Source organism: Mesoplodon mirus (genome assembly GCF_964341445.2).
Source record: "Mesoplodon mirus genome assembly, chromosome: 4".
Lineage (NCBI taxonomy): Eukaryota > Metazoa > Chordata > Mammalia > Artiodactyla > Ziphiidae > Mesoplodon > Mesoplodon mirus.
In genome coordinates this window covers 18479173-18496538 of record NC_138979.1, presented here as the reverse complement: position 1 = coordinate 18496538, position 17366 = coordinate 18479173, and the positions used below count along the sequence as shown (strand labels likewise).

Below are 17366 nucleotides of genomic sequence, written 5' to 3'. Positions count from 1 at the left end.
GCATGTCTGGAAAATAGAGTAGCCGACTGCAGCAGGGAATGTGGTGAGGCGTGGGGGAGCCCTCGGGGGAGCCTATCTACATCTAGGGGGGAAAAGGCAGAGCAGACAGGTGAAAGTATGGCCAGAAAGGCGGGGGGGATCCAGACTAAGAACTGCTTTTAATACTCTGGAGAGAAGAAATGTCCACGTCACGCAGATGCTCCTTTACTCTAGCTCCTTCAGCATCTACACTGTACAACGTTTCAACTATTTGATATCTTAGAATTCAGTCAAGAACGAGACAATAACCAAGAGTTCCCTGTTCACAGGCAAAACAAATGGCCCAAAGTTCGTAAACTGAAACTTCTAAAATGAGGAGTACCTAGTTGGTACTCTAAACCCATTCAATTTAATTTTAAATACAATTCTCATTTATCTGGTTTCTAAACATACTGGATATAAGAAGTGACAGCTGGAAATAGCTGGTAAGAGGAGGAGAAAATATACAGAATATAATAAACAGGTCAAGAATTCCAAGTGTGACTGTGGGTGGGAATGTTAAGTTGGTGCAGCCATTGTGAAAATGGCGTGGAGGGTCCTCAGAACACTCAAAAGAGAGCCGCCACATGACCCAGCAATCCCTCTACTGGGTGTATATCCAACCCCCCACACTAATTCGAAAAGACACATGCACCCCAGTGTTCACAGCAGCACTGTTTACAACTGCCAAGATATGGAAGCAACCAAGTGTCCATCAACAGATGAGTGGATAAACAAGATGTGGTCTGTATACACAGGGGAATGCTACTCAGCCATAAAAAATGGAATTTTGCCATTTGCAGTAACATGGATGGACTTGGAGGATATTATGTTAAGTGAAATCAGTCAGACAGAGAAGGACAAATACTCCATGATATCACATATATGTGGAATCTAAAAAATACAACAAACTAGTGAATATAACAGAAAAGAAACAGACTCACAGATATATTGAACAAACTAGTGGTTACCAGTGGGAAGAGGGAAGGGGGAGGGACAGGATAGGGGGAGGGGATCAAGAGGTACAAACTATTAGGTATAAAATAAGCTACAATGATATACTGTACAACACAAGAAATATAGCCAATATTTTATAATAAGTAAAAATGGAGAACCTTTAAAGATTGTGAACCACTGTATTTATACACCTGTAACTTATATAATATTGTACATCAACTATACTTTAATAAAATTTTTAAAAATTATTTTAAAAAAAAGTAATTCCAAGTGTGTAGCAATTTGGGCCCATACAGAGTAAAGTCTCCTAGTTCTTTATATTCAGGAAATTGAAGAATTTATTAGTTAAAATTCAATAACTGATATTTACAATAACTATCCTGAGTCATTAAGAAAGAAAATAATTATACTTTGTATAATTTAAGGAAATAGGAGTATACATAATAGAATCTAGGAAGACTCCCACCAAAAAAAGCACTAATGCTTAAAAAGGTAAACCTGGGCTTCCCTGGTGGCACAGTGGTTGAGAATCCGCCTGCCGATGCAGGGTACACGGGTTCGTGCCCCGGTCCGGGAAGATCCCACATGCCGTGGAGCAGCTGGGCCTGTGAGCCATGGCCGCTAAGCCTGTGCGTCCGGAGCCTGTGCTCCGCAACAGGAGAGGCCACAACAGTGAGAGGCCTGCGTACCGCAAAAAAAAAAAAAAAAAAAAAAAAAAAAAAAGGTAAACCTAAGCTATTCAGAAGTTGTTTTCTGAGATACAATGAAAGACTTCATAAGTTATTAAACATTTCAAAATGTTTTACACATGAAAGTGTTTTATACACACTATTTCATGCACTCACGTTCACTGTTCCCTTTTTTTCCTGGGTATTCCCCAGAGTTCAATCCTTTGCCCTTTTACTTTTTTCAGTCTACATACTATGGCTTCCTCAATCCTATATGCATTTGACTCCCAAATCTGTATTTGTGCTTCCCCCACCTAGTGAGCAATTTAACCTGGAGTTTTCACAGACACCTATCCCTTCCCTTATATTCCTTCTTTCAGTCAAGGGCATCACTATCCATTCAAGCTCCAAAGTTAGAATCATGTGTCTGTATGTGAGTCAGTACCACACCAACTACCAAAAAACCCATATAGCTAAATACCAGCCAGATCAGGATGCCATGAGGCCCTGAGCCTCCTAGTGAAGAAAGGCAGAAATGGAAGGTTAGCAGCACCACCCTCCCCGCTCCCCCCCCCCCGTTCATCCTCCCTGCCACACTTGGCTTCATCCACTAACCTCCTATCCCAGCACTGGACCAAGCAGCTGCACTGCTCCTCCTCACAACTGCTACCGTCCACTCACACATCACAGTAAGGTCCCCTGTAAGCCATGACTAAACTGCAATGCCCCTTCACCTATGCCAGAATCATATCCATTAACATCTCACATTCTGGTTTCCCCAGCCACTGTCAAAGATACAAGCTCCTCCCACATTTCATTTTCACTCTCATAACCAGTGCTTCCTTTCCCCCCATAATACAGTTGCTCGCTCCTGTTCTCCTCCGAAGCCTTTGCAATGTGCTGTCTGGAACTCCCAAAGCCCCCCACACCCCGCCTCAAGAGGGCGCTGTTTGTCTTCCCACACTGAATCAAGATCCCAATGTTGACCTGGCATCCTCACTGATCCCCACTATTTCCCAGCTGTGCTTCCTCTGCTCCTTCATAAAAACTCTTGTTCACGGAGCCTCAAGGTAGTTGGGTGTACCATCCTACACTACTCATCCATATGATAATCATCAGCTTCTACTTTCAAGGATTGACACTGAAGACTTTGGCACCTGACTTAAAAAAGCTTTCCTCTACACCATTCTGTGTTATGTTCCACCCTCAAAACAAAGGACCCATCCCTCACCCTGATGCCTCGGTTTAATGACTTCCTTCCCTCCCCTACAGCCTTCTACCTGAGGGGCTGGACGTACACTGGACCTTGTCAGTGTCCAAAACTGCTCCACCTCTGAAATAATTAATTCTGACATCCACTCTAACAATATCCTATCCTCCCAGCTCACACCCACCCTCAATTACTCCCATCACGCCTGTATTTCCACCACACTGATCTCTAGACCACTACTTTCTCCCTTTCAATCAGCCTCCTCCTTTCTTCACATCCCGTCCTACTCAGCTTAGAATCCATAGTTTCTCATTTTAACTGTTGTTTCCCAATACCCTAAATTCCCTTGTCCCTTTTCCTTCTGTTTTATCTGCTTAGTAAATACCAATCTCAGATAAAACCTATTCTGTCTCCTCTATGCCTGCACCAATGAACAATACTGAACAAAATTTAAAAAGAGAATATTATTAAGGCTACTGAATCCAGTTTTCAACCTCAAATAAGCAGCAATCTTACTGCTTCCTTGGAAGCTTACTCTCCCATTCTCTGCTACTGTTTCAATTCTCCCTCTTCTCAAATCCCTGAGCTCACTTACTATCACATTCCACATGAGACCTTGCCTCCTGCTTCAGATGAGAACCCCCTCAACTTCCTGCCACCAAATCAACAAATCCACTTATATCTACACCTGCATTTTCCCTTGCTTCCAACTCCCCAGACTTAAATTCCTGTCTGTCCTTGGGATCCCTCTTCATTAGGCTATGGGGGCATTACACTAACAATTACCCTCTGCCCTCCCCAATGGCTTCCTCCTGCCAAGATTTAAGCTTGTTCAAGTCTCCCCAACCACACACACACACACACACACACACACACACACAACCACTGAACGAGAAGTCATTCTCTAGCTGCTCTCTCAAACCTCTCTTCTTCCTCTCACTGCTAAGCTACTTTAAAGAACTGCCAACACTATCTCCATTTCTTCACCTCCCACCTACTCTCAGACAACCCCTAACTGGCTTCTGCCTCACGAAGACTTCTCTAGTAAGGGTAATCTATCTCAGTCACTGAATCCAATGTTCATTTTAAGTCCTATCTTGTCTGTTCCCTCAGCAGCACTCAAAACTGCTGACATCTCCCTTCTTGGGACTCTACCTTGAGGTCACAATACTGATTTTCTGCTCTCATCCGATTCTCTGACAATTTCTCCATAAGCTCCTTTGCCAATTCCTTCTCCTACTCGGTGTTAACCTTCAACACTGCATTCTTCAGGACTCTGGTTAGCTTTCTGGCCTCACTCTCAAATCTCTCCCTGTGTAATATCATCCATTTCTCTAGATTCAAGCACCAGCTGTAAGCTTATGACTCTCAAATCTAGATCTCTGGCCCAGAGGTCTCTCTTGAATTCCAGAATCATACAGCCAAGTGCCTATTTAACATCTCCAAATAGATGTCCTGCAGGTACCTCAAACTCAATGGGTCCAAAACTAACTCCTTTTCTTCCTCCACAAACATGTTCCTTCTCTGAGTTTCGTACCTCAGGAAATGGGGCCCCACCTTCAATCCATCTGCTCCAGTGGAAACTTGAGTGTCGTCTTGAAACCCTCTCCCTTCCACTCCCTACAGCGTCACCACCAGGTGGGATGATTCTACCTTCTAAAGAACAATTCAGTCCTCTTCTCTGCCACCACTGTCCTGCCAACACTTATCTTTCTGAAACTTATTTCTGCTTAAACCTCTTCAGGAGCTTCCTATTGACTACAGGATAAAACCCAAACTTCTCACAATAATCCTAACTACAACTACCATTTGTCGAGTGCTTACCATGTGGTAAATGCCTACTAGTTTTCATTCTTAACAACTTTATAAGGGCAATATAGCTAGTTCTGCTTTTAGAGGTGAGGAAAAGGAGACATAAAGAGGTTAAGAATCTGATTTTACCACAAAGGTACTGAGTGGCAAGGCCAGGTTTCGAACTAAGGTCTTTTTCCAAAGTTCATATTCTCAATTACCAAACCAAACTGCCATTCAATTTCTTTCACAGTGTGACCTCATTTTATCTTTACAGCCTCATCTCCAGTCACCCCATTCCTTCCCACACGCTGCATTCCAGCCTCCTTATGAGCCATCTTTTGGTCAAATACACATCTTATTCCCCCAGTTCTAAGCTTTTATATCTGCTCTTCCCCGTTCCTGGGATGCCCTTCACTCCTTCTCTGTCCAACAGGCGCATTTCTACTCGTTCTGCACAGCCTGGCTCAAGGACACCATCTTTCAAAGCCTATTCTAACAGCCTTGGGCACAAATACTCTGTTCTGAGTTCCCAACGCCTCTTGTGCCATCCCCTCCATTTCAGCACTTATCTAGCATATACCACATCTGTCCACAAAGTACTAGCACAGTGTGTACGACAGAGACCACATCTTAGATTTCAATGGATTCCCAGTGCCTAGTACAGAATCTACCATAATCATTAAATAAGCCAATTAAGCAACTATTCTGGAAGACTATGCAACTGTTAGGTGTTACTAAAATGATAAAAATAAGGTTCAGAGAGATTAAGTGACTTTCTACAGAGCACACAACAGACGGCATGATAGAGGGTGAACAAGAGGTCTTGTGACTGTGACCTCAGGCGTCCTTCCACAGCCAGTGCCCTGAGCAGTAGTCCCGTTTAGACACATCTTAAAAAATGCTGTGCTTTTGAGTATGCTGCAACTGTCGTCACAATCTTCGTTCAGACATGCTTTGTCTTTCCCACTGGGATGTAGAGACTCTAATCTTATCCCATTTTATTCTCCTGGAGTGCCTCGTACAGTGCCCAGTACATGTCATTCAGTAAAAGTCTGATACTAAATCAATTTATTTGAAGGTAAAAATCATCTACAGAAGAGTAAGGTCAGCACTACCAATTTACACACCCTGTCATTTTCAACTAAGTTCATTCTGCTGATCTATATCCAACTGTTCTCCAGTACCACCGCCTAAACCCACTAAAAACCAACCCAGGCCAGGACTCAGGGCCGAAGATTCAATGAACACTTAAGTGCTCAACATGGGTCAAGCACTGTACTGGGTATTTTCAAACACTAACTCAGCAGGAAATACGGGACCCAGACCTCAGCTGGAAATGATGTACATCAACACTAACATCTGTAATTCAGCCTCAGTAGTCCTGATGGAATTTATTTAAAAAGTGTAAGAGAAAGATCCATTTTAATCTTGCATTGTTCACTTACATACTTTATAGTGAAAATTAAAGAGGTGTACATACAATATTTCCCCCCAAATCTCACTTTTTGTAACAAATTTTAATCATAGTATACACTAGTATATAATAATCTATAAATTAATTATGTAATATTTTAATCTTAAATCCAAATTAGACAGAAAAAGACCAATTAGGAAATATAAATTACAGAATATTTAAAAATAAAAACATATGGGATAAAACAATAAAAAAAACTAAAACAAATTAAAAAGTCCATTAAGCACCATAAGCTAACAGTAAGCAAAATACTGGCAAACATTCAGTTCCACAATTCTAAAGAACAGATAAGGATTTGCTAAAATGGGCATATTTAAATTTATAAATGATTCATGGAAGTAGCAACATTCTTTTCTTATGAAAGCTAAATATTTCTTCTGAAATCTTTTTTATATTATTGGCAAACCATTTTCTTCAACAGAAAAGTAAATGTTATCCCAATATTTTCTGAATATATTGGGATTCAGTTCAATAAATGTTAATATAACTAATGTTTTAAAAGAATAGGATCGGGCCTCCCTGGTGGCGCAGTGGTTGAGAGTCCGCCTGCCGATGCAGGGGATACGGGTTCGTGCCCCGGTCTGGGAGGATCCCATATGCCGCGGAGCGGCTGGGCCCGTGAGCCATGGCCGCTGGGCCTGCGCATCCGGAGCCTGTGCTCCGCAACGGGAGAGGCCACAACAGTGAGAGGCCCACATATCGCAAAAAGAAAAAAAAAAAATAATAATAATAAAAGAATAGGATCCATCCAGTAGCACAAGTTTCAAAGACTTCCAGGGTGAACTACTTTTAGGGGTTGGGGGTAGAATTGTATTTGTTTGCTTACTCTGTTATTTTCTAGGCCTTTAGTAGAACATCTATGTCGTACTGCAAAAACTCCCGAAAATACTGAACTACAACAAACAGTACAGTACTGTCTGTATATGATTTGTATAATATACATTCAGGAAATGAATACAAAGGAATATATCTGTAAAAATGATATTTACAATTATAGAAATATTGAGGTAATTAATGACCAAAGTTATTTCGGTATACCTATGTTTCAAGAACACACAAGATATTTAAATAGAAGAAAAAACCAGAAGAAAGAGGAAAAACATTTTAAAGAAATGCTATCATAAGTACCCAGGAAAGTGTTCGTAAAAGATAGGAACAAAGAAGAGAAAAGGAATACAGACCAAAAATATCTAAATGAAAAATAAGACAAAGGCAGTTTCCTAATTATAATTAAAGTGTACAATGAACTAATAACTTCTAAAATCTTACTTAGTTGTATCCAATTTGCAAAGACAAATTACACTGCAGAGCGACTATATTTACTCTTGTAAAAATTTTCACCTCTTTTAAAAATAGGATCCAGCAGCAAAAGGAAAAATTATTAAAGTTGTTTCTATTATCTATTTTTAAATAGTTTTACCAAAACTGTCAAAGAAAATTCATTTTCTTTTTGACGCTAGACCCAATTGATGAACCAGAATGTCTCTGAAAGTAACTAAAAGAAAACCTGAAAAATAATATTTGGATTTCTGTAAAACGCTTGGTAGAGACTTCCCTTTGTTTTACAACTTCAGGTACAAATGTAAGCAGAAAAACGAAAACTCTGTCCACATCCTTAAGTACAATCTCCCTTCTGACTGGAAAGGCCAGTGCTTAGAATGAGCTGCCCGTGAATGTCCACCTATCCTCTGCATTGCCTCACACAGCACATGGTGGAAGAGAAACTCCCTAATTGAGTAGCTGAGCAATTTGGGTACATATTATTATATTTTTCATTATAATGTGTATATATACATATACACATACACATATATATGTATGGTACATATACACCATTAATTTATCCATCATTTTAACTTTAAGCTCTCTAAGTAGAACTTTAAAAAGAATAGAAAAATAATATATCCACCTACCTTAGATTTGTTTTAATATATTTTTTTTCCTGCCACATTTTCTCATTAAGACATTTGTAGTCAATGCTTTGCTCCTTCGTTTTCTTCTTTATTTATCCTGCAGTAAAATTATAATGTCGAGTTGGCAGATCATAAGATTTTATTTAAAAAAAATTAAAATCTCTCAAAACGACACCAGAATACCCCAATTTCCATAAAACAAAAAAAAAATCCCAGCATAGAAAGGCGAAAACAACTCCGTATTTTTTTCAAACTTACTTCTATTCAATTTCCTTATCTTCTTAGGAAAAAATTCAAAAAAAATTAAATCATGTGCTACTTACCATTTTCCACTGAAGAGAGTGCAGTGCTGCCTAAATCACTTCACACACACTACAAATTGCTCATAAGTATCAGCTCTATTTTAAAATAATAATCACTTAATAAACTGAATGAATCTATCATTTTCTCAAATTTCATTCCACTGAAACAAATTTGTCAACTATTTTTCATTTACCGTAACTTCAAAACTGGGTTTTGTCAAAGAATTTTAACTGCAAACAAAATAGTAACCGTTCCTTTAAAATCTCCTCTGATAGCCTTTAATCCATTAAAAAAACTGTTTTAGACACTCTAGCAATTAAACCCCATTTTTTTTTTTACTAATATCTCTTTAAAATACACATTTGACATGCTGAATGAAGTAAAGGTGGCAAAGAAAAAGACAAAAGGAGAGCAGTGAGACCTCAATTTGTTTTAGATTTGAAAGGACCAACACCTGCATCCCTAAGTTCTTTCCAGGCGTCTATGCCAGCAACAGAGGTGCTTGGCAACAAACATGCTATTTCCGGGGTTCCCTCCTAAGTGGTCCCTCTAAAATGATGTCACACCATCCCACCCAATTTGGAAACTGAGTCAGCAGGCAGGTGTGCTGCAACTTACTACGGGCACCAGGACAATGGTTACTGTTACCACCTGCCCCCACCCAACCATAGGGACAATGAGGAAAGGTAAGGCACTCGAACCGGGCAACCTACAACATGAACAAGAAACAAGGCTGGTGACATTCCTTCAGATTAAACCTTATTCTGTATTATATGACACTGGCATTTTACGTGGGGACATCTTATCTTCCATAACAACTGTGTAACCATGAGGGCAGGGGCTACTGATTTATTAAACAGTGATTGGCACCCAAGATACCCCAGCCTTTGTGCTTGGCACCAAGACACAGATAACAAGATGTCCCTGATCTCCAGCAGCTTGGGTTCTAATGAGGGAGACAGATGTTTAAACAAGGAATAATGATAATATCATCTGAATGATAATGATGAGCACGGCACCATATAAGAGAGAAGTAACTCCCAATTTCTCCTGGAAATACCATATTCTTTGGTTTAATTTCTGAGTAAGTAATACATTATGATTCAGAACTCAAGAAGTAGAAAAAGGTATTTGGTGAAGTCTGGGAACAGCCACCCATTTCCTCTTCCCAGAGGCTGCCAGCATCGAAGACAGTCTCAGCTTCCTGCCACCCCGTCACAAGACATGAAGAGAGCAAATGACTAGCCTCACAACAGAATAATGACCATCAGATAAACCTGATCCTGACTCAGGCTCATCTGAGAATTATTTCATTCCAACTACTCTCTAAGAAGTCATCACTGATTGATCGCCTGCTTGCCAAATCTTCAAGAATGATCTTTAGTCCCTATCCTCCTTAACATGCCTACAGCATTTCCCACTCCCCAAATTTCGCCCTCCTTGAACTCTTCAGGACACTCCGTTCATGTTTCCCTTCCAAGTTATCCAGTCCTTAGCTTTAGTCTCCTCTGGCCCACTCTTTAAGTACTGGTATTCCCAGGCTTCCAGTCACAAACACCTCCACACTCTCCCCCTAGGCTGCCTCATCCCCCCTTGATGTGTCTCAAATCTCACCTCCAGCCTGGACCTCTCTCTCCTGAGCTCTAGCCTGTATCTATCTGCCTATTTGACATCTCTTAACAGTTTCTTCAGAGATCCTCAAGTCTAATATGTTTAAAACTAACCTCAACTCCCTTGCTCTGCATCTCACCTCTTGCTGTACTTTTATCTCGACTGGGGAGTGACATCCCCATCGGCTCAGCCACCCTATCCAGGAGTCCTCTCTCTTCATTCCCCACTTCCCTTGTCCCCAATTCCTGAGGTGGCAACGCAGTCTACTGGTCGTAGCATAGCAGTGTGCGATATAAACAGCGTGGCACTGGAGGTTGATCTGGGTGTTAACTTGAGTTCTACCCCTTATTAGCTATAGTTTTTGCAAGAAAGGCAAAATAAAGACCCCACTGCAATTAGCACGGTCAAAACACAAAGAGAAGAACGTGGAATAAAGGGAAGTACACCTCTAATGGAAGCAGGAAGAGAAAGAACACAGAAAAGTATAATCTGTTTCTTGAGTTCTGGATGAAGAAAGGTTTTAGCTCTTTGGGAAAGTAGAAGATCCTCAGAGGTTAACTATGATTTAAGTAGCAACAGCAAGTAAGGTTTGAAAGAAAGTAGGAGAAGAATATGAAGCTTATATTGTAAAGCTGGTCCTCCTCAACCAAGTCAATTAAGAAACTGGGAAAAGGCAGGCTAGCTAGGAGAGAGAAGTACAGTTGACCCTTGAACAACACAGGTTTGAAACAGTATGGGTCCACTTATATTCGAATTCTTTTCAATAAATATATTGGAGGGACTTCCCTGGTAGTCCAGTGGTAAAGCATCCACCTTCCAATGCAGGAGACACGAGTTCAATCCCTGGTCAGGGAACTAAGAGCCCACGTGTCACTGGGGGCAACTAAGCCCACACACCACAACTAGAGAGAGAAAACCCACATGCCGCAACTAGAGAGAAGCCCACACACCACAACGATAGATCCAGCACAACTCAACAAAGGTCCTGCGTGCTGCAACTAAGACCCGATGCAGCAAAAATAAATAAAAACAAACAAATAAATAAATAAAAATAAATATATTGGAAAATTTTTTGGAGATTTGCAATAAGTTGAAAAACTCACAGATGAAACTCATAGCCTATAATTATTGAAAAAAGAAAAAGGTATGTCATGAAAGTGTAAAATATATGTAGATACTAGTCTATCCTTTCACAGGCATAAGGTGATATTTAATATAAAATAATGTGTTAGTTTTCTTACTGTTTTATAAGTTTGCTTTCAAAGAACTACATTACTGTACAGTATTCCTCTCTCTCATAATTGGAGGAACTGCAAATCAGCTATCATCACAGGTAAGTGGTTTTTAAAAAAAAAAGTAACAATGTTTCCAACACTGTATTATGAATATGACTGTAATACTGTATGCCATAAATTTCTACAATGATTCATTCATTAGTGTTTGGGCTAGGCTACCGTGAAGCAATCATATCAATTACACTAGGCAATCATATTGCTGCTTCTTCACTATTAATGTATGAATCGTTATACCTATAAATAAATACAGATTTCTTTTTCACATTATCTTTTCATTTTTGATGTCAAGTGTCAGTAATACATTTTACATCTGCAGTGTTTTGTATCATATGACAATACTGATGTAGGTACAGACAAATGATTCATCTCATAAACTTATGGTATTGATAAATACAGTACAGTACTGTAAATGTACTTCTCTTCCTTATGATTTTCTTTTCTCTCGCTTACTTTACTGTGAGAATACAGTATATAATACATATAACATACAAAACATGTTTTAACTGACTGTTTACATTATTGGTAAGGTTTCTGGTCAATAGCAGGCTATTAGTAGTTAAGTTTTGGGGGAGTCAAAAGTTATACAGGGATATTCAACTGAGAAGCAGTCGGCGCCCCTAACTCCCACGTTGCTCAAGAGTCAACTGTAATTACAAAAAGCCACGTATGTGAAGTTGACAGGGATGCGCCTATGGTTATTATGCATTTTAAGGGAAGGAGATGAGTACAGGAAAAACAAAGCAATACAGTAGTAACAGGAAATTATGCCACTTTCAAAGTTTTGTAATCTTTGTGAAGTAAAGTTAGAATAACTTTCAAATAACCATTTTTACACTTTTGTGTAAAAACAGAAGTGGCCAGGAACAGTTCTTCTAAATAATTATTTGAAACACTTGTAAATACTGTCTTTACTATTTTGAATATGAATCATACAGAAAATCAGGCAGCGTTCTAATACAGATTCAAGGCCACTCCAGTTTAATTGCTTCAGATACCCATTATTATTTAAAAAGAAATCTAAACTCTTTACTAAAATCACCAGAGGATTAACTATTCAAGCATCTCTTTTCGGTTCATTCCCCACCTAGTGCCTGCTTTTGTCTATTTCAGTCAATGAACAGCAGAATCCGCTGCTAAGGAGGAAATGAAAAATGAAATTCAAATAGTCATGGCCTACCTCCACCTCTCCAAGCACACCCCGCCAGGCTGAGCCCCCGCCCCATTTCATGAAGGGAAACATAACTTTCAATCTATTGGGGAAGTTATTTGCTTGGCTAATCATTGTAGGGCTTTTCTTTCAACAGAACACTCCATTACCGCACTTTAAGTACATTTCAAAACATTTATTTACACATAAAGTACAACTGCATCGACTACTAACTAGCACATCTGGGAAAGAGTATATAAGACACAGGAATTAGCTAAGGTTCACAGAAACGAATTTCAACGTTATAATAGTTCCTAGGTTGGTCCTATCTTGTGTATATGAACAAAACTAGTACCTAAGTGTAGAAACATGCCTAAATAAGTTCAATTTAACTCCTCCATCAATTTTAAGAGGTGCAAAAGCATCCCAAGTGTCTTTATGCGTGATATATAGTTGCCCCAATTCCAGAGCTGGAAGCTTTCATCATAATCAATGCTAGGATATAAATTCCTAAGCATTTCTAGGCAAAAAAAATAATTTTTGTGCTACCAATGCAAAAAAGAGGCTGTTTGAGAATATGAACAAAACTCTATGACATTTGACATTCTGAGTTAGGATGGTCTAATTTTAAATCTGCTGAGTTAAAAAAACAAAAACAAAAACTTCACTAAGATAACCTTGAAGAAACTGAGTTTGTTTTCTGGAATTCTCAAAAGTAAACAATGTCAGAATCACATGAACCCCACTTAAAATTTCACAGGGTTTCATTTTGACATTTGATTGGTCTGGTTGTACTTTTCTGTTCAGAAAGTATGCATGAAGATGCTTCCCATTTGGGGAGAACTGAGAGACTTCAAAAGAGCCTCACAAAAAGTTGCTAGTAAGGTTTTCTTGGAGGCAAGCATCCTTCTTCACCAGTGAGAGAGTTATTTAAACAGTCCTAAATAACCTACTAGCTCATGCCTTCCCTCAAAATTGTTTCACATATACCTTGCCAGTAATTTCCCATAACACTCCTGGGAAGGTCAGTCAAGATTTGCAAACTAGATATTTTTTTAAATTGCTATAACTGTATTATACCAATAAGACTTGGCTTGTCTTCATGAGTAATATTAAGATAAATCCCAGCTAATGTCATCCTTAGGTTTTCCTCTTCATTCTCCCTTATTGGCTACTGGATATCCTACAGCACCATTAAAAGAAAACCCATGAATGAGAGATTTACTTTTAAGAACAGGGCACACTTTATTGTGTGATTCCCATGGTAAAAAGTATTTTAAATACCCTGTGCTCTTTAAAATGAAATTAACAAAATGATTTTAAATGTTTACTTCTACATATGTATAATGGATGAGAAACACTTTCCTTGAAATCTATATTTTTACAATGTATATACTTGTACTGATAATATTGAAATTGTATTCAATACACACACTGCTATTATCAAAGGTGACTTTTATATATGTCGACATCTGTTCAATAAAGTAGAAATACTTAACAGAATTCAAAGACATTTCAGGCTTATTTCCTTAATGACCAATACTGATTGCATGTCAAAACATCAATGGTTCAACTGTTAAGTGTTTGCATTGTTCAGTTTTATGTTTAAAAGTCTACCTAAATGGGACTAGACATTTAAGCACTTTCCAATAGACTACCCACTTCAACAATAAACCTGAGTTACTTTTCTGGCCGAATATTAACCTGTAGAGAATACCAGGTTGGGGAAAACAGGATCAGGAATATACGTCTATACTGGTAAAGATTCAGTCAGGATTCGTTACGTATGTTAACAACCTGAAACTCTTCCTTACTTTTCATGAAATGTGCATAATTTTAAACATTTCATATTTTAATCATGCAGTGATTTGCCCCAATAGGAAACTAGAGTAGTCTATGGAGTCTGGAGTTTGTTAAACTCACCCAATTTCAGTAAACTGCTGGGACAATGTGAAAACAAAAAGACTAAAGAGCTCCTTTGTGTTTACACATTTAATAAAAATTTATTCATACATTCTTATAAAATGTGTACACAAAACATCCGTGTAATTACAACTTCACACTCACCAAAGCGACTCCAGGTTGAACAGCCAGTCACTGGGCAAGCATTTGCTTACACTGAACTATTCACAGATGCACCAAAACTGTTTGTGTCATTACCAACATTTAACATGACAATGCTTTCAGTGTTTACTCATCCAGGATCAAATCCACTGAAAAGCTGCGTTTGGATCAATAAGCAGCTTTTTAAACATCAGTATCTTAATACTTAGCATAAGTTGGCCAAAACACATTGTTTGCAATTTGACTTTCTTTGGGGTAAAAAAAGTTCCTTTAAGTTCAAAGTTTCAAAGACTACGACTTTGAAGGGAAAGCAGCTTGTTATCCAAAAGTAGGATCGAGACTAGGAGAAAAACATGGTACCCACAGGGAAAAAACTAGAGAACACGAATTATTCATGTAATCTAACACAGTCTTCACACTGGACCTCTAGCCCTGCGCATCTCGGTTTGTGTTTGTTTCCAGGGAGGGCGGCTGCACTCCCAGCAGCCCGGCGAATTAGGCAGGAAAGGAAAAGTTGTTCGGAAGCCGCTCCGGTGAGCCGCCCGGTTACAGAGCCTCCAGTGCGGACCGAGGCTGGTCCCGCGGGTCAGCATCTCTCTGACCCCGGCCAGCCGGCCGCCCCTTCCCGAGCCACGCAGGGAGCGTGAAAGAGGCTCACACTCGGGACCGTGTCCGGGTCCCGGCGGGGACCGCGGGGAAGACGTCCGAGGACGCGCGTCCCTCTCAGTTCGCGCTCCGGCTCCGGGGGCCTTGCCGGGCTGGCTGGTCCCGGCGCAAAGGGGACGCGGGGCACAAGGGCGGCGCGCCTTCCAGCAGCGCCGCGGCAGCGCCCCGCTCGCTCGGTCTCGGGCCGCGAGGACCGGGAGGCGGCGGCTCTGACGAGCGACGGGAGAGGACGGAGCCACGTCGCCTGCCTGTCCGGCGGCCTCCGCTCCCTCGGAGCCGGAGAGGTGGCCCCTCGGAAAGCGCCCGTCGGGTGCGCGGGGCAAACAGCGGGAACGGCCGGGGCTAACCGCTCCGCCCTGCCCCCGCTCCGGCGCCCCCGCCTCAGGCTCCGCCAGCCCTGCCGGCCGGCGCGCCACTTACCCAACGCGAAGCGATTTACGTAGTGGGCCTCGTCACTGCTTACGGACGCAAGGAGGTGGGACGACGAGCCCCACCGGGACCGGCGCCGGCCCACGTCGCCCCACGTCAGCACTGATGCGGCCACCGCGGCCTACCCGCCGAGCGCGACCCAACGCGGCGTCGCAGCCGCCCGCCCGCGTCCTCGAGTCCGCCCGCCCGCCGGCCCAGCTACGCGCCGCACCTGCCCCTGCCCGTGGAACGCCGCGTGAATCCACGCTCGAACCCCGCCCCCTACCGGCCGCCGGGGGCAGTGCGGCGCCGACAATCCAACAATTGAATGGAACGGGGCGGGAGAGGGGGGGTTGAGGGGCGGAGCTGAGGGTGGACTGGGGGCGGGGTCTGAGGTGGGGGAGGAGGAGGTCGGGGCCCGAGGATGGAGAGGAGGAGCGTGGCTGGGGGCGGGGCCTGAGGGTCGGGGGCGAGAAGGAGTTGGGTCTGAGAACGGGGGAGGAGGGGCCAGGGGCGAGGCCGGGTGGAGGAAGTAGGCTGGTTGGGGAGGAAGACCGCGTCGGGGGCGGGGCCTAAGGGGCGGGCGGGGAAACCGGAAGCTGTCCTGTGGCCTCTGCTCCCGGAAACCAATCGATTGGAAAGTGAACTAACCTAGGTTGCGGCGGTGTCCTGCGTGGAAGTCGCTTTACCTAGGGGCGTTCCCAGCTGCCAGCCGAGGCCAGCGAGCGCATCCTGCGGACCCCACCTCAACGCCGCCGGCCGCAGGGCCCGGAGGCCGCGCCCGCTGCCAACCTCCGGCGACCCTGTCTGTGCGTCAGTGTCACGGAGACACAGCGGGGTCCCCACTTGGTAATGTGGCAGAGGAGGGAGAAAGGCTTTTTGGTAACAAGCAAAAGCCCCCGCCTGGAAGAGGGGAGAGTTTCGTTTTCGTCCAGCTGGAAACCCGGGGCTTTCCAGTAAGAGGGGCGGCCCCGGCCGGTAGAACGGTCACCTGTTGTATACCAGGAAGCCGGTTATAACGGTGACCCAACGCCCGACCTTCGGTTCTCAGGAGTGGGTCACACCGAGAACCACCGTCAAGGACACTACTTGAAAAGTTGCCGAGTAAAGAAAATAAAAGCATAATCCACGTAGTGCAGGTGGAGGAGGGCAGCTTTGTGAAATACTAGAATCCCAGTGGAGTTCTCCCAGTAGGGGAAAACCCTGAACTGTTCAGTGCTAGATTACGGCCAATCCGAACTACTGGCAGCTGTAATGCGTACTAGCGGAGATAAGAGGATAAACACCTGGTAAATTTACATCCTCCTTTCCACATTGGCAGAGTTTTGACATTCCTCCTTCCGGGGCGATAGCTGATGCCTGTCTCCACCTCCTTGTAAGAATGAATTTCTTAATGAGGAACACTGAGAAACTAATGAAAAAGTTAAATTTAAAAATTAACCAAGTCCTTTTTGTGTGTGTGCTGAGGTAGGGCTGTCACAGAATATTTATTCGTAAGTAATCAATACAGCTCATGTTAGCTCAGAAAAAAAAAGAGTCGTTAGAAGGAAAGAGAAGAAAAAAAGACCAGATTGCTAAACCTGAAAAATCATAACATTCGTTTTAATCAAGGGTGACCATGTGCTGGATGAATAGATTTTTAGCTTCGAGTGATTTAGGGGAAGTTGTGATCACTCTCCTTCCCAAAACATTGTTCTCCACGTACTTGTTTATTCCTAAATTTCTTTAACAAAGTATACATTCTTATAGGTAGAATCCATTCGATAAAGGTCTTAAAATGCAAGTATGAGTGCTAAGTCAATGTATACTAAGATGTAAATGTCATACACAATCCTTGA

General features: G+C 42.0%; 1 protein-coding gene across 1 annotated transcript in view; it reads right to left on the bottom strand.

Annotated features, from left to right (window-relative positions):
* CREM (cAMP responsive element modulator) overlaps positions 1–16933 on the bottom strand; it is a 66873-nt gene extending 49940 nt beyond the window's left edge. The window contains 3 exon segments of the mRNA XM_082620062.1: positions 8035–8060; positions 8063–8131; positions 16180–16933. Coding sequence (XP_082476188.1) covers positions 8035–8060; positions 8063–8080 — 44 coding nt within the window. The 5' untranslated portion in view covers positions 8081–8131; positions 16180–16933.
* Between the last annotated feature and the right edge of the window lie 433 nt (positions 16934–17366).